Below are 24,245 nucleotides of genomic sequence, written 5' to 3'. Positions count from 1 at the left end.
AATTATTGTTTGCATTTAATAATAATAAAGAGATCCATTCTCCCTTAAATTCAAACAATAAATAATTGTTGATTGTGTGGCTTTCAATTTCATTTCATCTGATGGATTATGGGTAAGTTTCATTTATAAACAAAACACACCTGTTGACAAACCCCGCTATTTTCACGAAAATATGAACAAGAACTTTGGTAATGTATTGTTCGTAATCTTATATTAGTTGCCAAAAAATATGTATAAATAAATAAATACATGAGAACATTTTATTAGTTCCAGTATGATTACAAAGCGTGAACCAAAAAAAAAAAAAAAAAAGGGGGGGGGGGGGGGGGGGGGGGGGGGGGGGGGGGGGGGGGGGGGGGGGGGGCGGCTTTCGCCCCAGGGCACACACGTAAGAATTTCTATTTTAGTACTCGCTCGATTTATAACTTTATATATATATATTTGCCTAGAATTATATATTCAGAGCCTGTAGCACAAATAACAGCCCAATTTCCAAGCTATATATTTTGCAACCCCCTCAGCGAGAGGGGGAAAATGCACACAATGATGACAATGCCTCACCGCGGGATCCCCTGAACCGCAGGGTCTGTAGCACGTGCTACATGTGTTACAATAATAAACCGGTGAGAAGAAAAGTAAAATGCTATTTTTGTGTGCAATTTAGAAAACAATCGGTTCAGAAATAAATAACATGTAGTAAATTCCGTAGCATGAAAAAAGGCGTTCCCCGTGGGACGGACTATAAATGTGAAATGTTTCTATACAAATTAACGAATATGCCCGAAGTTTTACGAAATTACATTTTCTGGCGAAAGCGTTGTGTAAATTGGCTATGCTTTTGAATCGTAATAAGTATTATTGAAAAATATCGAAATTGAACGTACTAGAAATCTTATTATCTAATCAACATTCTAAAATTGTATTAGTAAATGTTTATTTTTATATTTCAAGTTAAATTTCACTATGTAAAGTGACACGGGTAAACAGTCACATGCTTTGTTGCAAGCTTACGGCAATTAAGCGTAACTTCCGAGAATTAGCGGTTCTGAAAATATTTAGGCATACAGTACACTCCATGAAAGTTCGCATACCAAAACACTATGCGTATATTATCAATATTGAATCTTAAAACTACTAAAAATATTTATTATGGTGCTTGAACCAGAAATACAACTTATGAAGGTTATTTTTAAAAAATCAATTATGTTTGGTTTAGATTTTTACTTGTTTTATTGACTTTATCTCAAATCCGTAATGAAATAAATAATATTACATTTTGTCACTAGTTGTGTTTACCTTTATAACAATTGCTGTCAATGAATGGTGGATTTTTCATTACAGGCAATGTGTCTAGAAATTACCTTGAAAAGTCAGGCAATGTGTATATTGAAATTTTCAGGCATTCTACAGATTGCCTGGTTTTACACATTGACTGTAACACACACACACATACTATAGAGATAGAGAGAGAGAGTAAATTTGTGGAGAGTAGCTGATCATTCAAGAATAACAACATATCAATAAGTACTATAATGGACACAAACAGACAACAAGTTGATAGTGCCACTAAAATTTAGTTTGTTTAATATACTAGTAGTTTACCACAAAACGAAAATAATTAACCTTTCCTATGGCTAAGAAATAACATTTTAGATTTATTGTTCTAAATGTTGTAATTGAGTGGACGAACCATCTGGAAAGCAAATGTAGTATAAAATCTCTACACTACACGATTTGTGATTGTTATACATTGATAAATTCGTATAGGAGTCTTAGGACTTTTGGACATAAATACGCTCTCATTACAGTCAGAGACCAACCTATGTATATTTTTGGCAATTCCTGACTACCAAACGGTAGGCAAAGATTCCCGCTCTAATACCACAACAATCCTATGTTTGACGTCAAATACCTTTACATCGATCATTTTCGAGTTAACTGATACAAAAAAATCCACATATTAATCACTAATACACATACTACAGAAAGAAATCCGACAGCACCCACATTCAGCTACGCTTCGTGACACTCCGTCGCCATAATTACAAAGCTCGGCGATCTATTTCGAGACGTAGATCACGTGATCGCACACTGGGCGATTCTGCCTTGTGCAGCAGTTACAGGGGCTGTCTCATACCAAGCGATGTTACAACATGGAAGATTTGGCTAATGCTGTGTACAAATTCCTGTTCTACGCAGCCGTCCACTTTTATCCTCGAAACGTTCTTTACTGCATGCACATTTCATCGCAGAAACACAAAAAGAAACTAATTAGTGATTAATATGTGGGACGAAACGGATACGGGTGAAATGACTGCGAATTTGTTTTAAGGCGAAACGACCGATTTGTTATGTGCAATGATAGCTTCTTTTTCAAATGTCAGAACTGCTTTAAGATTAATTTTATCGCTTCAACTCCCTGTAGATCGAACCAAAATAGTGAAAAACATGGAAAATAGTTTCATCTAAGTTCCACACTACCTCTAGTAACTAAGCACTGCCACTTGAAAATTGAATGCATTCCTTCTGAAGTACTTTGTTCATTTGTCATTATCTTGTATTTACTTACTGATTATAATCATAACTTACCTGAAGCCCGCCATTATATATATTGCGTTGGCTTCCGCAAAATACCAAAAATAAATACTAGGATATTATGTTCAAGACTCCGTTTCTTCTTTTCTTGCCGCTTTTCATTTGAAAGCACACAATGAGAGCTTGATGTTGATTGGCGAATTTAAAATTACCCGTCATTCCAAGAGATTGTTCTGTCCGTCAGGTGGAAATCACTCTATTTTTTAGTGAGTCACGACGCAAGACTCGAAATAAAAATTGTAATACTTCTTTGATTAGTTTGAAGTAAGCATCTTTTTAAAAAAATTGTGGTTTGTTTAAAATATATTGAAGGCGTACTCTTATACAGTGTTTTATCGTATACTTGCACAGATTATTCTGAGTTAAATTAATCCAGGTGGTTTCGGCCTACGGTAACCAGTCAATTCTTCCATAGTCATTTCGTACCCAATTTTTCCATTTCGTACCCAAGTCATTTCGTACCCTGGTCATTTCGTACCATGTCAGTTTGGTCATTTCGTACCTTGGTCATTTCGTACCTTGGTCATTTCGTACCTTAATAATTTATTGTGCAGCTTAGTTGACTGATGGATACAGTTGAGTATTGTAAATTCGAGACCTTAAGGTTTGACTTGATCGGAAGGGCCATACTTTGAAACTGACAACAATAAAAATGTTACTTACCTGTACATAAATATGTTTATAGTAAAGTCAAATGAAAACAAAGTCCACTGCAACACTGCTGATATATTAAACATTGTTCCAAACACACTCCCCCTAAAACAAATGGTGTCCGGTTAGAGTATTGTAAAGTCAAGAGTAAACACAGTGTTACTTTCTATGATGTCACATTCAACTGAGGCCACTTAAAAGAAATGTTTTGTTTCTGAAGCATTTTATTACACTTCTTTGTATTAAAAAAACCCCTCCTTTTTAACCAACTGATAAAAAGGACAGTAAAATTCATAGAACAATGAATAATGAAACATAAACATAAACATAAATGGTAACCTCTGTGGAAAAGCTCAAAATCTGATGTGACGTAATTTATTGTTCATTGTTTTGGCTACTGGACCTACAGTGAGGGCAAAGGAATCGATCACCTCTCCTGATCACTCTTTCTTTGGTGCAGTACATTAAATGTACCCACTGGATTTACCAGTGATGACACACTGTGGATAATAGTCCCTTCCCCCAACAATGTAAGGAGGGGTATGGTTTTGGGAAATGCCTTTCTCATCTACATTAAAAATCAGATGGGGGGTTTATCATTCAGATTGTATTTTGTGAGGACTTTTTCTAGTTGATCAAAATAGGCCTCAACTTTAAACTTTGGCTCTCTGAAATTCCAAAGCCCTTGGTTTTACTACACGCATTTCTGGCCACCTTTTTATAAAACCATTAAACCAGTTTAATGTAAGCAGTTTGTTTTGAGGCCTCTTTTGAAGAACAGCCGCATAGTCTGAAGCAATGTCTAGGTATAATATCCGCCCGGTCCCCTCCATTATTATTTTTAGTTGGGGTTGGGGTTAGGGGAGGGGAGGACCGGGCGGATATTTTTCCGCCTCTTCAGCTAATGTTAGTATTGGTGTTCTGCCCATAACAGTACAGTCAATATGAATTCTGCCATCTACCCTGTCTCTGAGTGTAGTTTGGGGAATACCATATTGTTTGGCGGCTGTTAATACAGGTAAATTTTCATCTTTCACTGCTAAGTAAGCATTTGTTAAACTGGATGGCGAGTATGACCTATATCCTGTTTTTTGTTTATTTGGTCATGTCTGTAAAAAAAAAAATTGTAATACAATTAAGTAAATTATCTTAATTTATTACAATAATATATAAAGCTGTCTAAATTGAAAAAGGCTTTGAGTAGTCAATAGTTAAAAATCATTAAAAATAGAATTTCTGGCATTAGAACCCACTCTCAAGTAATCTGTCAGTGCTTTATGTACGGTTTATTTGATAAGACCCCCACCTGTGTTAGTACCCATTTAATTACTTTATCGTGGCCTTACAGAGTCCCTCCCAGTGTGTCACGTGATTGAAAGCTGTAATTTTTGCCATCCAACCCAAACTATTTTTGTCTACTTCCGTATTTTTTATAATGCTGGGTTTCGTTTCCGGGGTGAAAACAGGAATTAGTGAAAACAGTTAAAAAGTAGGTAAACAAACATTTTGTTCTGGTTAAACCTGTTTGAATCGCATTATTTCACAGAAAAGTTGTTTGTGACGTCTTGGTTGCTCGTTTGATGGTTTATTAGAAAAAAACAATGGTTGAAGCGCGAGCGTGCTCGTGATTTTTACGAAAATCGCTGAGTCTCGAACTTATAAATACTCTCGATTTTACAATACTCAACCATAGTAAAATGTCAAATTACTGATTAAAAAAATAAACATTAGGCTAATACAGCTATATTGAAGCCCCACCCTTAAGAAAGAAACAAACAAATAAACAATTAACAAGAAAAATATATATTACTTTTATTACTTTTATCTTCAAACGTCTCGTATCATATGAATGATCATCAGTGGCAATATACATATGTAATTATGTTAATTTAAACCTTTGCTCACTTTACAAGGTATTTTTACACGTCAACGTTTATTCGTCAACAATAAAAATAAGAAGTGGCATACCATGACAAAAATAAGATACCGAGTACGAAACCACTGTGGTACGAAATGACCAAACATTATGGTACGAGATGGTAAAAAGTAGGTACGAAATGATTGTGGTACGAAATGACCAAAGCGCTATGGTACGAAATGACTATGGTACGAAATGACCATAAACTATGGTTCGAAATGAATGGTACGAAATGACCATAAACTATGGTACGAAATGACTAGTAACCCGGCCTACAACCCGAAACTTCAAGTCGTTTCGTTCTTATTCCTGTTAAGCACCGGGTCTTTTCGTCCTTATTTCGCAAAAAAAATTAAAAAATTAGATGCTAATTATTAAGGTGTGTGATGTTTTAAAAATAATTAAAGATTTATAAAATGACTCCAAATGAAATGGGTTATACTAGTTCATCAAGATAAACGTCTCCAGCACAATATTTATTATTGTGATGTTTATTGCTGTGCTGTAAGGCCCAGAAAATTGAAAGTTATAGATTTGCATCCCCGCCCACATGCCGTGAAAGGTACTGCTGAAAAATTTCATTATTTGCACAAAAAAGGCACTTAGTTAATGATCATCACACAAATTCAAGTTCCAAATCGTCAATAGTGGTAATGTCTACGAGGTCCTTCACACCAAAACTGACATCTCTGTCATAAATTCTGAAGTGTAGCCCAGTAGAGCATTGAATCCTCAAGCAGGAATCAGTATATTCCAAACATTGACGAAAATTGTGGAACTCTTGATGTGTCGACCTCAGTTCTTTACACTGTTTTTAGTTAAATCTTGAATTTTTATATTGATGTTGATCATCACCGTATTTGTGTTTTTGGGGGGGGGAATATTATTCTTTTTTATTATTATAAAAAAAAAAAAATATATTGTCAGTACAGGTCATTACTTATTTTAAGGCTTTCATTTATTTACTTTTTTAAACTTATTATTTCCTTTAGAATTTTTTAAAATATTATTATTATAGGTCATTGGTTACATGTGTTTCAAAGGTTTTTCTCTCTTTTTAATTTGTTTAATTATTATTGCAGGTCATTAGTTATTTTAAGGGTTTTATTTATTTATTTGTTTTTTTGTTTTAATTTTTTCAGTTATAATTACTGGTTATAAGAACTTATTTTAAGGTTTTTATTCATTTTTTTAAGTAACCTGTAGAACCCCCATCCTAAAAAATCTTTGATTATAATAGTTTCATTAGTCTTTCATAATATTTCTATTAATCTTTTATAGCAAGTTCTGGGAAAAGGTGTGTGTGTGTGTGTGTGTGTGTGAAGGAAACATTTATAAATGAAAAAAGCACATTTTTATTAAGTTAATAATTAAATTAATTAATTTATTATTATTATTATTATTAAATCAGTCATTTATTTATTGTTATTTTATTATTTATCAATTAAGTATTAATTAATTTTATGATATTATTTAGTTTATTATTAATTTATTATTTATTAATTAATTGATTTTTAAAAATATTAATTAATTAGTTTATTTATTATTATTTATTTTATATTATTATTATTGTAATTAAACGTAATATTCCATTAAATGTCGTATATTGTGGAAGAAAATCGTGAATCTGAGACAAATAATTGTAAAATTAATCCTATTCTGCCAACAGTTTTTAATCACATTTTTAATGTGCTTATAATGGCTGGCGGGAATATTTGAGATTTCGTTCGTAACTGAAAATTGGATTAATGCAGGATTACTATTTGGACAAACTGTCTATTTATGCGTAAAACGTAACCCGGGAAGTTTTCTTTATACAGTAAGTGTTTATATTTATTGGTACATCTCATATTTCGCCATGAAATAATAAATTCCATGATTGTATCGATTCCGCCTGAAATCTGGGCAGAAAACTTGTTTTTGCTGTTAAACTTGTAAACATCGGAGGTCCAATAAATGTCAAAATGTAAAAAACCCGAACCGTAGATGTTTACCTTGGTGAACTAGGGTTATACATGTATTGTCAATGGGCAGTTACCAGACGGTTCGCCCCAGGTCTGTTCGCCCCCAAATAAGATGTCAGTTCGCCCCCAAATAGGATGTCAGATTACCCCCAAATAGGATGTCAGTTCACCCCCACGTGCATAACCAGTTCGCCACCACAAAGGTACCAGTTCGCTCTCATAAAGATACCACTGTGTCGATGTGAATGTGTGGTCTGGACGGTAACCAGTCAATTCGTACCATAGTCATTTTGTACCAGAGTCATTTCGTACCCAATTTTACCATTTTGTACCAAAGTCATTTCATACCTTGGTCATTTCGTACCATAGTTATTTGGTCATTTCGTACCATGTCTGTTTGGTCATTTCGTACCTCAGTCATTTATTGTGCAGCTTAGTCGAATTACTGGTTTAAAAAATAAACATTAGGCTAATGAAACCCCACCCCTTAATAAAGAAAGAAAATAAGAACAAGAAAAAGATGATATATTACATTCATCTCCTCACGTTTCCGTTCATCATTATATTAAAGGAACATTCCCGAGTTTTCTGCATTATAAGATGTTTCCGACTAATAAAATATTTCTACGATTAAACTTACATATTAAATATATTTTCATGTTTAGAATATCAGTGTCTGTATATTCAATGTGTTTCTGGTCATCTTTAAGGAGGGGACAATCAAGGCATTTGACCTGGTATGCATATTCAACAATATATATTGCACATTATTGCTTAATATCAACAAGTATAATCGTATAGTTAATTAATAAAACAGTTAAATGTGACGGCTATTATATATAACGGGCACAGCCATTTTGTACCATCCCAGTGAATACGGACTTTGGTGAGCTGGTGGTTACGTAATACCTAACATGTCATGTCAGGAATTAGTCTTCAAACTGAAAAAACAAAACATACCTGATTTTTTCAGATGCATCGCAATATTCTGTAATAAAAGTCATCCAAGTAAGCCAGTAACAATTATATATTATATTTAATACAAAATAAACCATATTGTCAAAGTGTTGAAATAACTGTATTATAGTTTGTACATAAATTAACCCACATACTGAAATAATAATCAGTGTTTTCTTAGTTAATTGGTCATTTCTTTCTGTAGCCTGTACCTGTGGTTCCTGATTGGCAGGTGTATATTTAGACGGTCCCCAGACACTTAGACACTAAAAAGACTTGCCTCTTTTATTAAGATACAGGGTATTGTGTGTTAACCGCACGGACATCCCTCTAATTGTAATCAATGAGTAAGAAATGGCTATGGTACGAAATGACTGTGGTACGAAATGACCAAAGCACTATGGTATAAAACGACTATGGTACGAAATGACTATGGAACGAAATGACCATAAACTATGGTACAAAATGGATGGTACAAAATGACTTTGGTACGAAATGACTAGTAACTGTCTGGACCCATCTGTATGTGCCGAGCCTCAGCTAGTGCAACCCTATATGTGTAAAAGTGCTCTGTTTAATTTTATGAAACACACGCATATATATAAATTAATTAAACTGGTGATTATATCATTGGTGTCCTGACTGACTTGTAATCTATCCAAATCGTGGAAAGACAAAAATCTCCCCCCCCCTCTAAGAAAAGAAACACACACACACACACACACATGCGTACACACTTTAACATGCCTCTAAAGGAACAATACAGTAATTATTTAAAAGTAACAAATAATTGGGAGTTGACTAAAAGTTTGGGGCAAACAGTTGGGGGGGGGGCGAACAGGTCAAACTGGGGGGCAAAACGTCATGGATTCCAACGTCCCTAACTGCGTTATGCTCAATTCAGGTTTGTTTTCTCATGAATGGTTCACGCAATCAACATCCGATTTGTTGTCTGCTAGTCGTTCATTTGTGAAGTTTTTCTTCACAGTTCAGAAACATTTTCATTACTGATAAAGTTCAGATAAGTAGGCCTAAGTATCTAAATACAAAAGTTTACAAACCCCTAAAATCATTAATTTTACTAATCGTTTTTGTTTATTCCTTAAAATTACCGATATCGGGTCCACATGACTTGTAGAAATTGACTTAAAATGGAGAAAGATGAATTAACATTCAGTGCGTGTCACATGACCTCACACGTGCCAGATCAACAAGGCCAAATCATTTAATTTTTATGATTTTTAAGCCCCCTGTTGTTAGAATATTTTTTCATTTATTATATTCGATCTGCAAAATGTATGCTACATTTTTGTGCAACTACTGTAGTGAATAGTATTCATAATCCATTCATAACAATTGTAAATCATTTTGAGTGTATAAATTGTGTTGATTAAGAATCAATTCATTAAAGAAATTATATTTTACAAACTGTTCACTGGTATGAACGTAATGCATATCAGTATTGACATCAAGTGTTAGCGATGTGTGTTGTTGGTAAAATGTGGACCGGACCAAAACGCTTGACAAACTGAATATTTCCTTTTACAAATTATTAAATAAGTGCATATTTAAGAAATAGAAGATAATAAACGAGTTACCAGTTATTATCAAATTTATGTCCCGAGTGAAATAATTTTCAGTTTTCACAAGCTTTAGCCGTTAGGTTCAAGCCCTGGAATTGCATTAAAATGACATTTTGTTATAAATTTAACACCAAAAAAAAGACAGCCGTAAACTTTAAACTATATGACATCACTGTGTGTGTGTGCCAAATTGTGATGACGTCATATTTAGTACCGACAAGGTCATTGGTTTAAGCGTCAAAACATCCAATAGTATTGTTCGTTAGACCAATGCATGATAATTTCTCAGTGAGAAATTGTGATTTTTATTTCCCCCGTTATGAAAGGAAGGAAATGTTTTATTTAACGACGCACTCAACACATTTTAATTATGGTTATATGGCGTCAGACATATGGTTAAGGACCACACAGATAGAGAGAGAGGAATCCCACTGTTGCCACTTCATGGGCTACTCTTTTCGATTAGCAGCAAGGGATCTTTATATGCACCATCCCACAGACAGGATAACACATACCACAGCCTTTGATATACCAGTTGTGGTGCACTGGCTGGAGCGAAAAATAGCCCAATGGGCCCACTGACGGGGATTGATCCCAAACCGACCGCGCACCAAGCGAATGCTTTACCACTGGGCTACGTCCTGCCCTACCCCGTTACGAGTGCCTGCTGGAGTAATAAACATATGTTTTTCATGTAGTGGTCTTAAAACTAAAAAATTATGAACCAGACATGCACAGTACGATACTTTTTGTAAACGGATGCACCTGAATGCAGTTAGAAATGTTGCACTCTTTCCTGTTTACTGGAGGGTGCTTCACCTTATTTTATTAGAATGGATTTGTTTTACGTCCACGTTCTTGATTTTTCACATTAACTGATTGCAATTTATTTTGTTTCACATATCATAGCTGAAAAATGTAAAAAAGTGTTTCCGTAAATATCGTATTCATATTTTTATCGTTTGGTGAACACAGTTTGAGACATCGATGGTAGGCTTAAGGCCAAGAACAGTCACTTTTAGCACCCTTGTTTTGGCCTTGTACACAATAAATATAGCACATCTCACCATAATTTCACTTGAAATTCATATTTTGTAAAATGTACAATTTTTTACTCACAGGATTTTCTTTAAAACACATTCAGGTGCATTAGTAATATTCAAACAAAAAACTTTCAATAGCAATTTTGCATTGGAATTTTTCCAGTGTTCTTAAAACGGTAATGTCATGTACTTGGTTTATGGTTATTGTAAGGAGATGCAAATTCAAAATTAGATATATTATTACAATGCTTCGCAACGTTAAAATAAAAACTGGTCTACAAACCTTGACCCCTGTCAAAATTCAATAACACGCAGACAACACTGTTTACAGTATTTTTTAATTTTTCATAATTCTGCACTAAATATTAAGTTTTAAAATATGAAAGAAATAAAAAGTACCTTTTGTCAAATATATCATATCAACAAATTACCATTGAATATGCTATATTTATTGTGTATGAAGCCAAAAAATGTTTACCAAAATGGGCTTCTAGATTATTGTAGCTCCACTCCCATGGCTAGTGATATTCAATGTTGGGCTAGTAAATAGCTACTATTGCCTGTAAAAAACTAAAAGTTGTTAAATGCTACATTTAGTGAATTGGATCCCTTATTATTACTATTAGTAAAATTGTATTAAGTAAAGTAGGATTAGTGAAATTTTAATCATGGCTAGTACATTTTTAAAATCACTGATCCCATGGCTAGTGGATTTTGTAAAAATTCTAGAAGCCCTGACCAAAGACAAGTAGGCACTATGGCCAAGTATTGTAAAATCAAGAGTGTTGTAAGTTCGAGACCCTGTGATTTATGTGAAATTCATGACTGTACTCGCACATCAAATGTTATTTTGGTTATAAAATATAAAAGAAAGACGCAACAAATGTTTTGCTTATGTAGTTTTTAAAAAGGTGGTTTTGTTTGAATAAAAATTGGCATCTTTTGGTCATGTGACATCACATTAGTGGCCATTTAAAGCATTAAAAATGTGTTAAAAATAATAGAAATGGACTTGCGCAATAAAGATGAAATAAATCACTTGTGATTAGGTTCAATTTCGTGAAATATTGCCTTTCATAATATCTACTGTTCTAAGAGTAACAGTAAAGAAATTAACAGCAATTTTGTTCAATGCTGATTTTTAGCTTTCCTCCAGTTCGTACATTTTAAAAGTTTACAAAGTTTCATTATTCATTATTTGACGGTCTTTAATATTATCTTTTTAATTTTCATCTGATGGCAAAAATCCCATCAGAATCTATTTTTTAGACAATAAAATTATGATTAAAATGCACCAGAAACTAAATATTTACTTTTAAGTAACATCCATTTGGATTTGATGTAATAAGAAGTAATACAATGACTTTTCAATACACTGTTCATGTGCCATGTTTTTTAGGGGCACTGTTTGAACTTTATTTCTGTAATGTTTGTATAATATTGCTGTCATTTTCGATATTTGGTCCTTCTGATCAAGCCAAACTTTATGGTCTCAAAATTACAATACTTGAGGGTAATTGTCGGCACTTTTAAAACCATTTTCGACTTAGGCATATCATAAAATATTGTTTGTTTCCGGTTACCCGACCGACCCGAATTTGAACCTGCCCGACCCTAAAACTCTTTTTGTATATCCAAAAATGTTTTTTTTTAATATAACGATTTCCACAAAAACATTCCAAAACTATCACAAGCACTAATTTGGTGTCATTTAGGGGATAACCCTACTGTGTTTTCCGATTTGTGAACTCATATCGGTGGTTTTACTGTCGAAAATTTAGTTTTATTGCACAGGCACTTGACACAGATTAGTAAAGATGAATAAAAATTCTGAATTTGTTATATATCAGTAAATTTTATATATTTCCGCAATATTTTGCTCATATTCTCTTCATACATGACAAAATCTTTGCCACTTAACGTTTTTACATATACCAAAAAATTTGATCCCTACTTGACAGAATTATTGTATAAATCAATGTAATATATTTGAAGAAGAGTTTATCAAAATGAAATGTGTTTATTGTTTATTTATCTAAATTTCCACAATAATTGAATTTACTGTCTTAATACATGACAACTTTATTGTCATTTAACAAGTAATTACATGTACCAAAAATTTCGATTCCTACTATATAAAAGATGTTTTATATAGTAGGGATCTAAATTTTTGGTACATGTAAATACACGTTAAGTGGCAATAAATTTGTCGTTTATGAAGACCGTATAAGCAAAATGTTGGGAAAATATATCAAGTTTATCGATATACAAAAATTTTTGAATTTTATTCAGGTACAGTAGTATGATTATGAATAGGCCTATGTGTCAAGTGTCTTTTATATAGTAGGGATCAAAATTTTTGGTATATGTCAATACACGTTAAGTGGCAATAAATCTGTCATGGTTGAATTGAGTATGAGCAAAATACTGCGGAAATATATCAAATTTACTGATATGCAACAAATTTAGAATTTTATTCATGTATACTAATCTGTGTCAAGTGCCTGTGTTTCATTGGCGACCCGTTGGCCACGAAATGTTTTCTTCTAACAATTGATTGATGGAGTTACTTCCCTTCAAATTGAAGTTCGGTAACTTTCGTGAGATAGGCCTATCGGGCAAAGAGTCAGAAAATTGTTTTCACGAATATATGCGATCTTTTCCGAGTTACTCTACATCTAGCGTAGCGAGGTGTTCCGATTAATAATAATAATAATAATATTAACTATATTTAATGATTTACTCCAGCGACAAACTGGCCTTGTAGAAATTTAGTGACCTTCTGATAAACTAGGGGAGGGAATGTTTACCGATACTGATGGAGTTTACTGCCAAATGAAATGATTAAATATGTCGGTAAGATCTCGATGCGTTTCGTTATTTTTTGTAAGTGGTCACTGGGAACTTTGCGGGTTTCCTCTAAAAAACTGTCAGAATGACCATGTGTTTGACGTCCAATAGCTGATGATATTAAAGATAAAAATCAATGTGCTCTAGTGGCGTCGTTAAATAAAACAAACTTTACTTTTCAACATTCCTTTGAGCATCCTGAGCATTTGTACTGCATTTCTAGTCATTGGACCAATTGATTGCTTCAAACCAAGTGTGTACTTTAATACTGGATGCATACAGAATAAAACTAACATTGCAAATTATAAAATTGGTAAGTCTACCATTTCTTAGATATACTAGGAAAGATAATATTCATAAAAAATTTTTTAAATGTTATTGTTGGACAGATAAATATAGAACCCTTGTTTTCAGTTTTCATTAAAAGAAATTGTTATAACTTATTTACTGGTTTCTATCCAATTAAGTTTCAACCAAGTCTGTCCTGGACCAGTACAGAAGTTAAGTGTTAGTATGAGAGTAAACCTTCTGCCTATTATTAAACAGCAAGGGGTATTTTGTATGTACTCTCCCACAGATAGGTTAGCATCATGTTGCCATCAAAATGCCTTGCCTTTTATAAATTTATAAGTTGCCCATGTAAAAAGAAGCCTTTAAACACACCTATGTGGATAGTACTACATATTTCCTTTTTTTAATTAAGTTATGAAATAGATATAGAAAATAAAATGACCATAAGGTTTTTGTCCTTTTGAAAATTGTATAATAGAAAAAAAAGCCTGTATATTTAAAACTGCACATAAAATATGCCCCCAAAACGTCACTTTACCATGCCTTACTTCATTTCTAGGGAAAACACTGTAATGAATGGTATTGTTGGTTTGCATAATGCATTTCTATATACGCAGAGGTTATTTTGGATACCGGTAGTCGGCACCTTTATTTAATATCCATAAATAAAATTGTTTTTCAAAATAAAATGTTTTTCCTACCTACCTACCCTATATTTTTCCAGCATGTAATAGGAAACCAGTAAAAAAAATAAAATCGGCCTTATACAACATATTAATGATGTAACATGATATCAAAACATCATATATAATAGCGGTTTTCTTGCAAATTCAGTGGTTACTGTTCACAGGGCTAGCTCTGCCACTCGTCAAATTCGGCAATTGCAAATTTTAGAAACAATTGGTGAATTTTATTTTGATTTGGCGAACAAATTTCATGTAGTAATTGGTATTTAAAAAACCCAACAACAATGATTTAGCACTTTTTAAAATGATTTGGTGAAATGCTTTGCTCATCCTGAGCTAGCCCTGGTTGACCAGTGATTTCAAATGCTTATACATGGGCCTTTAAGTTCATGGCTATCAGAGCATATCAATTTATTAAAACTATTTAACCTTATATGCAATGGAAATTGATTTGTATCAATAAGTAATAGTGCAAGGGTTCAAGCAAGGGACATACCTGACATTGTGTTTTTTGTCGGTAAATATTGTATTTTTGTAATTATTTTTGAAAACACCTTTTTACAAAAAAAAAACATCATTGAAAACATAAGAAGATTTTTTTTTTTTTTCATATAATAATACGTATCTGAACCGCGAACAAATTCTTTATTGCCATTAAAATTTACTTCCAATTTGTTATTAATAATTTTTTAATACCTTTTTTTTTTACTGACTACAAGAAATATATTACATTGCTTACAAGCTACGACTTTCCAACAGTGTAATACAATTTATTTCCATATTGAAGATGGTCACAATAAGCTGTAATATCCACTCGTGTAATGAGACTTAAATCATCCAAAACGTATTTTAAGTTTTAAAACCGGATTTGCATTGCTATCTTATTGTAGGTCATTTTGCTCCCAAGTTTTATAATATAGGCTTGTCATGCCAGAGTGACTGAGGGCACATAATCCTGTTACTCCCCAACAGAAATAACAAACAACATTATAACTACGGTAAATGTATTCTGAAAAATTACAAATAAGTGATCACAAGGCCAAAATTGCAGCTTTAAATTAAATTGTAATAGTGTTCTCTAGAAACTGTTTGTAGCTCTGGTAAACACTAAATACAGTTCAGTTTAAATCATACCAATCTTGAAAATCATTACACCACAGGATTCCTTCATGTAAACACTTGGAACATCAAGTACGGTCTAGGTCGAGGTCTTCACATCAAGGTTGCTCAGCCCTTGAAACCCTCAGCAAGGTCGTTCAGCTCTTGAAACCATCTTCAAGGTCACTCCACCCTTGAAGCTATCAATAAAGTCGCTCCGCCCTTGAAATCATCACGGTCAACACCATAGACCCACTCCATTAATACGGTCATCCATCTTCAAGCGGCGACACCAAAAGATACTGATAACCCTCACATGGTACGTCACCAGCTCAAGTCCCCAAAACGATCCCAGTTGTTCACGGCAAACTTTTCCATAGCTTTCCAAAAACTACACGTGCCCACACACACAGTTCTATGCAACACACTGACAAAACTTAGACCAGCACTTTTAACCAAATACCAAGCAAAATGGAACAGTCCACAGGCAAACTGTCTGTTCAGACCAAACCATTACAAGTGATGTGGAGTATTTGATTGCTTATGAAAAGGCACCATACAAAGACTGCAGTAAATATGTAAAATATACAAATATCCCAGTTATGTACATCCCAATGACTAGCTATACAATATAAGATATTTACAATAAAATATGTTTGTGATAAGGCCTATATTTAATACCATATGTTTATGATTTTAAAGTCCTGAAAGAGGTTTTTTTATATGCATTTTATTATTTATTGGTCATATTTGTCATTGACAGTAAACTTATTGCAGAGATTTTGTTTGTTTTCCTTTTCTTTCTTTTTTCTTTTTTAGTTGATAGTTTTGTTTAATAGAAAGTTATGTATATACATCAGTAGCATTCACCAGCATAAGGGGACTTAGTCCAGTGGTGTGCAGTCGATCTGGGATCGATCCCCGTCGTTCCAGCCAGTGCACCACAACTAGTATATCAACGGCCATGGTATGTGCTTTCGTGCCTGTAGAATGGTTCATTCATAGAGACCTTGCAACTAATGGGAAAATATATCTGGTTTCCTCTCTAAGACTATATGTTAAAATTACCAAATGTTTGACATCCAGTAGCCGATGATTAATAAATAAAATATGCTCTAGTGGTGTCAGATGTCAGTGAAATGTGTATTGGCCAGATACATTTGACATGGTGTGAGTACATTTTGTACTCGCTTTGTATATTATAATTCTGAAATAATGACTGTCTTCTTGTGAAATATTTGCAGACAACTACAAGGATATCATGGCTGAAACTGATGTCAAGCAGTTCCTGTATGCCTGGCTGGGTAAAAAGAAGATGACTCCAAGCTATGAAATAGATTCTGGTGGTCCTAAGCACAGGATGAGGTTTAAATGTGAGGTATGGGACTGACAATCAGTGATATAGTTTTCCTAATCAATTTTAACAGCCCTTGGTCCTAGTTTCTGAGGTACATATGTCTATTTTTTATTCTGTATTAATGTTGAGCTACTACAAATACAAAGCCGATCAGAAACATGTTACATTTGCCAGAATTGATTATTTAATAAAAAATGTAAGCCCTGAAATTATGTGTTTACAAGTTATTGGTAGAAAAGCCACAATAGTCTTAACTTTTTTATTTTGTCAAATAACAAGGCTTTAATGTGGATATACTGCAACTAAACTTGATGATTTTCATTTTAGTTTTTATGATGCTGATTGGATTTAATTATTTTGTTAGGACATGAGGACATGTAATATTTCATTTTCAGCTTTTAAACTGATTTCAGCATTTTTTTAAATTTAAAATAATTTTTACAAAGTGCTTTCAGTTTTTTTTTAAATGGTTGAAAATGTTCTTTAATTATTGACAATAAACCTTTTAAAGGTCAACCCTGTAGACAGTTTTACCAAATGTCATTTTGTAATAATAGTTTAAAAGCTGCAATCACTAGTTTCCATCTTAAGAAATGAATGACAAATGCAAAGTACAAAACCAGATATACTTTTAATAAGTTATTTATGTGTATGCTAATACATACTAGTATTTGTTATTTAAAGCCTGAGAAAGAAAGACAAGTTTTACAGACTTAGCTGTTTAAGGTGAGCAATCACTCTGGCTCCACATCACTCTCCTGAAACTGTTTCAAGGAGAGTGATTTTTTACTCCCCTTATCATGTGAATTTATATTGCTTTAGTATTACTCTCAGAATGCTTGTTCATTTTTAGTTGCGTGTACCGGGATATGACTATGTCGCGGTTGGAAACTCAACCAGTAAGAAAGATGCTCAAGCAAATGCAGCGAGAGACTTCTGTCAGTTTCTTGTTCGTCAAGGAGACATGGGTGCCAAGGAGGTGCCTGGTATTTCAGTAAGTTAACACAGGGTCTGTTATGAAGAATGTGCCACACACTGTCATTCAGACCTCTTTGTCAGATGCTGTGTATTTGGATATTCAAATTTTAAAAATCTCATTAGAAGAAAACCTACAAATCCACTCATGTGGATAGGCAATATTTTGTTTTGGTAATTCTATTAATATTAAAATTCTGTAAATGACATTCACACAGCAACAAACAAAATTTGCTGTGTAATATTGCAATGTTTTATGATCTCTTCAACTTGTACAACTGTTCCCAATATGACACCAAAGAAATAATTTCATTGCAACTCTTGAGACATATTAGAAAAAACATTGCCTTTAAAGCTTTTGCTACATTAAAACATACAAGGGACTATATTTTAAGATCTTAGATCTGGAAGTAAATTTTCATGATTTTTACCTATGCAACTGATTGTTCAGTTACATGCGTTTTATTTCCAATGAACAACCTTATTGTAACATGTATTCTGTACTATATTGACATTCTAAATGCATTTTAAACAAATTCATTTGGCAGATGTAATAGTATATTTTAAGTGTCAGAAATCAGTTTCGAAACTTAAAAAATAAATATTCAGCTGTTAATTTAAAAAAAACATGAATTCACCACATGACCGATCGGCAGTGCACATGAATTTTAATTAGCATAACCAACACTAAAAAAAAGTAAATGGTATGCATGCAATATTATACATGGATTGTGATTGTGTGTGTTGTCTTTACAGGTTACACCAATGGAAATAACACCCAAATCTGAGATGGGTGGAGATGGAGGCGGAGGCATGACTTCTCTACCTGGAGGCCGTGTGATGCCCCACCAGTCATTAGGGTTAGGTATGATGTGTTTAATATGTTGATTCATGACAGCCCATCAATCATTAGGTTTTAGTTATGTGTTAAACTTGTTGATTGATTATTGTCATTAGGTCAGAGCGAGACGTAGACCAATGGTGAGGTGCTCGCCGTATGCAGGGCTCACCCTGGATAAAAAATACCTGTAGCCAAAATATTAGCCAAATGGAATTTTTATTAGCCATATTGAAAATGCTTTTTCCAAATTTGTTTTACGCAATACTGTATAGAGTATTTATATATGAATATGAAAATGTATCTTTTTCAGCTAATTGTGTACAAACTGGAATAAATAGGAATAACAAAACCTCAATGGGGTTAGGGGCAGTTAATGGGGATGGGTTTATGCATTATTTTCAGAGTTTGAAGCCAGTACCCCATACACCCACCTCCACTTCTAAGGCCTATGACATTAAATTAACAAACATACAGAAATATGGGTGTGGGTGGATGTTTATGGAGGGTGTTGTTTTTTCTTTCTTCCTTTTTTATCAAAAAAAAAATTCAGTTTTTTTTTTATATAGAGCTCATTATTTCTTTAAATAGCAATCTTTATGTTAATTTGAATTGGTGTTTTTTTTTTTGTTTTTTTTTAAGTGACCCATCAATTCCCCACCCCAAACAATTTCATAATTTGTGCCATGTTGTTGCTGTTGATTTCAGCATCGTGTTAAATACTTGTTGTGATTTCTGCTTGCAAAATACCTCGGCATGGCACCATTTTTTGGTTACCAGTCGCGAGATCGCTATTAAGCTAATTCAATATTTGGTATTATTATTATGTTTGAGGTGTCGGATAGATTATGTAACCGTTTGTTCACATCAGAAGACAAAAAATGGCTTAGCCAAAATTTTAGCCACTTGCAAATTTTATAAATGTATTTATAAATGTAGGGAGAGGCCTTAATATAGGCTCTTGCCTGTTGGCCAATCCCAAACCGCATTTTGACGGCAATAAATATTGTTTAAACTAAATTTTATTAGCCATTTTTTTGTAAAAATTAGCCAATGGCTAATTTGGCTACCGACAGCGTGAGCCCTGCTTATGCATAAGCAGTCTAGGATCAATCTATGTTGGTGGGGATCTTGTATACACTTCATACAAAACACCTCCCAGATTATCAGTGAATTGGAACCATTTACAATTAGCCACATTTACATAATGGTACAAAATGTTTTTACTACTTCTGAAAGTGAACTTAAAAATATTTGATTTTGCAAATGATATTTTTATTGTTGTATTTGTTTTGTTTTAAAACTGTTTGCTGTTATTAACCTTCTCTCCCCTCCCACCCCCTCAATGTATGGATTGTACATTTACAGAAATGTTGACAATTGTCAGTGGCCCTAAGACACAACTGATGAATATTTCTGAAGTCTTTCCCCATATCATGTTTTGCAACCCACTGAAAGTTAATGGCAGTTTGTTTTTTAAAAGATGTTTTATCATAAATTTTTCAGAAACTCGTGGGGGCATGGGAGGCCCTCCTCGGGAGTTCCCAGTATATCAGAGAGGCCCTCCACAGGAGTACCTGGATATGATCAACAGAAAGAAAGTGGAAGATGTAAACATTTACAGTTTTATTTTATTTATCATTGTAAAATAACCAGACCAGATAATGTGAATTTGCAATTTGTCACATACCTCTAGTACACAAAACCAGTTACAATTGTATAAAGTATAAAACAAAATTACAAATGCACACTAGTTTTAATTTTTGTCAGCAAAAATTTCCACCAGATGTATATTGAGGATTCGTCACGAGTATTTTTTAATATGGAAAATATCAACCGAGTATGATTAACTAGACGAGGTTGATATTTTACAAATTAAAAAACACGAGTAGCGAATTCTATTTATCCTATGACACTTCTAAAATAATATTCTAATTAATTTTTTAGTAAGTCACAGTACTAAATTATCACATGGGTTTATGACAGTGATATCATGGGTAAGTTATAGGATAAATTATTTTATTTAGTTTAATTTTGTTGACTGTTTCCCTTTTTGTATTACAAATGTATCCAAGATACTATTTTGTGACTATATTGTTTTCAGTCTGAAGATGTTGACATGAATGCAGAGATCCATGGCAACTGGACGATGGAGAATGCAAAAAGTCGACTTCACCAGTTCTTGCAGATGAACAAGATTCAATCAGATTACAAATATTCTGTTGTTGGTCCTGATTTTAACAGGTATTGTTACATAGTGTTATGGGTAGGGGAGCGGCAGAGTTAAATTATTACAGGACAGAAGCCTTGGATTTAGTCAGAATGAATACACTTTGATGTTTTCTCACTTATTATTGTGGCATTCTGTATAAGGGAGTTTAACTAATCTTCTTTTTTAATGTTCCTGAATTTAATGGAGTCTAACTTATCTTCCTTTTTAATGTTCTTGAGTTTAATTTTTCACTTAATTATTAAATAACAAATGTAATTATTTAAATTGAAGCAAAAAGGTTAAAAAATAATAGTACCATGTATTTGTGTTGCATGTTTTCTAAAATGATTATATATGCTCACAGTTATTTCTGTGGAATATTTGTTAATTTTTTTTAAAGAATTTGTACCAAGAAATTTGAATTTATTTGTTGTTTGTTTCACAGTTAAAGGCTTATAAATGAATACAAAATAATGATTGAAAGTCTGTATTTGATGTTTTTAATATATTGTTTCATATTAAAAAGAAATAAACAAACAATACAAATAAATACATTACAAGTTCATAAAATATTTAAAAGATCAACATAATTTTTAAAATGTGTATAATTGTATGAAAACTCTTTGACTGGATCTGATCTTACTAGTCACTCTGATTTCATATTTTCATCAGTAGATACTAACCATAGTCATTGCTCAATCACATGACCAGATGACCTTTCATTCAACCTCGTGTATAACCATGTCAGTTTGGTTAAACAAGCAGAATAATTTCATGATAAAAAAAAAAAAAAAAAAAAAATGGTGTAGGCTCATTTTACACATAACAAACAGAAATAAAGACACAGTGGTAGTAATATCTTTCATAGTTTGTGTATTTGCCCAATCATTTTAAAAATATTTTCTTTTTACTTTAAAAATGTTCCATTGTTTAGCAACTACTATTACTTTTACTGTTACTTTTTTCTTCTTTTTTGTTTGCCTGCTAATCTACCCTACCTCATTATTTATTTAAAGCTATGTAAGCTCTGGTAATTACATTATATTAATTTGGAGAATCCTTTAACAAATACATACAGTGTTTTGTTTTTGTGAACCAATGAAAGTTCATGTTGGCCTTTAAATGGCTGATATATATATATATAAAAAAATTCTTCTTTTTTTTTTATACTAAGAATGGATTTTAATTTTTTTTAAATTGACATTAAACTTTTTAAAGTGCTAACCAAAATTACTTTCTTTATGGAATTTGCCAGATATCTTATATTATTTAGGTAATGTAGGAAGGTATTCTTTTCATTTACATCGATTTTTAACTGAGCAACATGGTCATGGGTTTATTAATAAACTAAAGAGCACTGGCATAGGAAGTGGGGAGGCAAGGGGGGTGGGGGTGGGGGGCAGATATTTTGCTTTATATTTGCTTTATAATGGTGTAAAAGTGTGTAAATATAAAAGTGTGCCACCCACCTTTTGGCACCTTCCTATGCCACTGAACAGAGTAATTTGAAATTAAAAATATACTTGGAAGAACACATCAGAAGATGACTATAAATGCTTGTAACGCTACTAGAAAATGGACAAACAATCTCCAGATATTCTTGTGGTGGTATGCTGATGACGAATCAGCTGGTCACCCCAAAAGAAATGGTTCAAGAACAGACCAGACATTTTTCAGTTGTGCGCATGTTAAATAATACGGGAAAAATATCACAGGCTGGATTTTAAGGTGAAAAGATTTGACACATTTGCTAGATTACAGTTAAAACATTTCAAATTTGTTCATTTACAAAACTACTGAAATTTTATGTCTCCATATATATGTACATATATCTTAATATTTTGTTTCATATTATTTATTGAAGAAAGATTTTATTTATACTGGTAATAATTCTGATAGTATGCAATATTAGGATATTTTACATGTAAAATATTTTTTTCTACTGTATATGAAAAGAACTGTAATCTAGCTTTGTTGTGTGATATTTAACATGCCACACCTGGTTGAGAAAAGAACTGATTTTGTGATAGACATTGCCTACTGAGTGAAGCCACTCACATGGTAATGGTGAACCTGGATAGCTGGTCTGTTGCTTCTAACTTTTGGAGATTGTATGTTCATGAAACAGGTTTCTGGTGCTTTCGTCTGTCGGTGGCTGAGATCAAAGTTACTCTCACCAACAGAATGGTAAGTCTTTAATGATCATTTACCTGTTTCAAATGTTTGTCTTTTGTATTTATATACAGTAAAGCACTCTTATAACGAACCGGAAGGGACCATGATAGCTATTTTGTTATAGCAGTGGTTCATTGTACACATTTGTACAAGTTGGATAATAATGTATAGGGAGATAAAACGAAACTTTATGATCAGTTCGTTTATGCAGTAGTTCGTTCTAAGCATGTTCATTATAAGTGTAATTTACTGTGTGTGTATATATACAATTCTAATAGCTTTTGCTTTCCACTTTTTTGCTATATTTTACTATCATGCAATTCCATAATTTGAAAAATTGGCTTTTAAAAACTTGTCTATAATATTTCACTCAGTACCGTATATCTTCGCCTGTAAGTCGATCTCGGCTATAAGTCGAGTCCCTAATTTCAAGCCATGAAAACGTCTTTTTTTATTGACGCGTTTATAAGTCGACCCATGAAAAACAACTTATAAATATTGAAGTATTTCTTACTTTCAGCACATGAGAACAATAATGTACAATATTTGAACAAAAGAAAATTATTTTACAAACTTCGCTTTTCACGTTTTGTACATCGCAATATTCCAGTCAAACTACATAGTATCAAAACGAAATATTCCCTTAGTAGATAATGAAAGCTGTTTGACTGTTACCGTATGGCACTGTACATCATAGTTTTGTGCACTGACAACAACTTTATTTATAAACACTGACAAAAGATCACTATGATAAAACTGAAAGTACATGTATCATCGGTTAATCATACGTTTTGCTGCCATATTAATACATGTAAGGAGGATAATTCTGGAAAGTACACTGGTTTTTGTACCAAATGATGTGTGTCCCTATTGGTCTAGTGAACTGCAGAGATCAGTCTTAAGTTATTTTAAGGGAAGGCTCAGTAATATTCATTGTTTGAACAACCATTAATGACAGTGAGCAGATTTCAAAATAAACTCAGGCAACAGGTAGTTAGTATTGTTTACATTTTAGCTATTAGTAATGACTGTTATTTTAACTAAGTGGACTG

At 33.0% G+C, this 24,245-nt stretch overlaps 2 protein-coding genes across 6 annotated transcripts in view; one reads left to right on the top strand and one right to left on the bottom strand.

Moving 5' to 3' along the window:
- Window positions 1-2,740, bottom strand: part of LOC121383436 (protein regulator of cytokinesis 1-like) — a 38,324-nt gene extending 35,584 nt beyond the window's left edge. For all 4 annotated transcript variants that reach the window (XM_041513456.1, XM_041513455.1, XM_041513459.1 and 1 more), the window contains exon 1: window positions 2,590-2,740. In XM_041513456.1, coding sequence (XP_041369390.1) covers window positions 2,590-2,603 — 14 coding nt within the window. In that variant the 5' untranslated portion in view covers window positions 2,604-2,740. The remainder of the gene's footprint in view (window positions 1-2,589) is intronic.
- Window positions 2,741-2,807: 67 nt separating this feature from the next.
- The window catches only part of LOC121383435 (ATP-dependent RNA helicase A-like), a 48,787-nt gene continuing 27,349 nt past the window's right edge, over window positions 2,808-24,245 (top strand). Inside the window, exons 1-6 of one of the 2 annotated variants that reach the window (XM_041513453.1) lie at window positions 2,808-2,859; window positions 16,881-17,014; window positions 17,847-17,987; window positions 18,725-18,833; window positions 20,313-20,416; window positions 20,911-21,050. In XM_041513453.1, the coding sequence (XP_041369387.1) occupies window positions 16,898-17,014; window positions 17,847-17,987; window positions 18,725-18,833; window positions 20,313-20,416; window positions 20,911-21,050 (611 nt within the window). In that variant the 5' untranslated portion in view covers window positions 2,808-2,859; window positions 16,881-16,897. Of the gene's footprint in view, window positions 2,860-16,880; window positions 17,015-17,846; window positions 17,988-18,724; window positions 18,834-20,312; window positions 20,417-20,910; window positions 21,051-23,146; window positions 23,206-24,245 lie in introns of those variants that run through there. The other variant, XM_041513454.1, reaches the window with a different exon arrangement.

The sequence above is a fragment of the Gigantopelta aegis genome, chromosome 10 (genome assembly GCF_016097555.1).
Source record: "Gigantopelta aegis isolate Gae_Host chromosome 10, Gae_host_genome, whole genome shotgun sequence".
Lineage (NCBI taxonomy): Eukaryota > Metazoa > Mollusca > Gastropoda > Neomphalida > Peltospiridae > Gigantopelta > Gigantopelta aegis.
The sequence above is the reverse complement of the archived record's forward strand: the minus strand, read 5'-3'. Positions and strand labels throughout refer to the sequence as shown.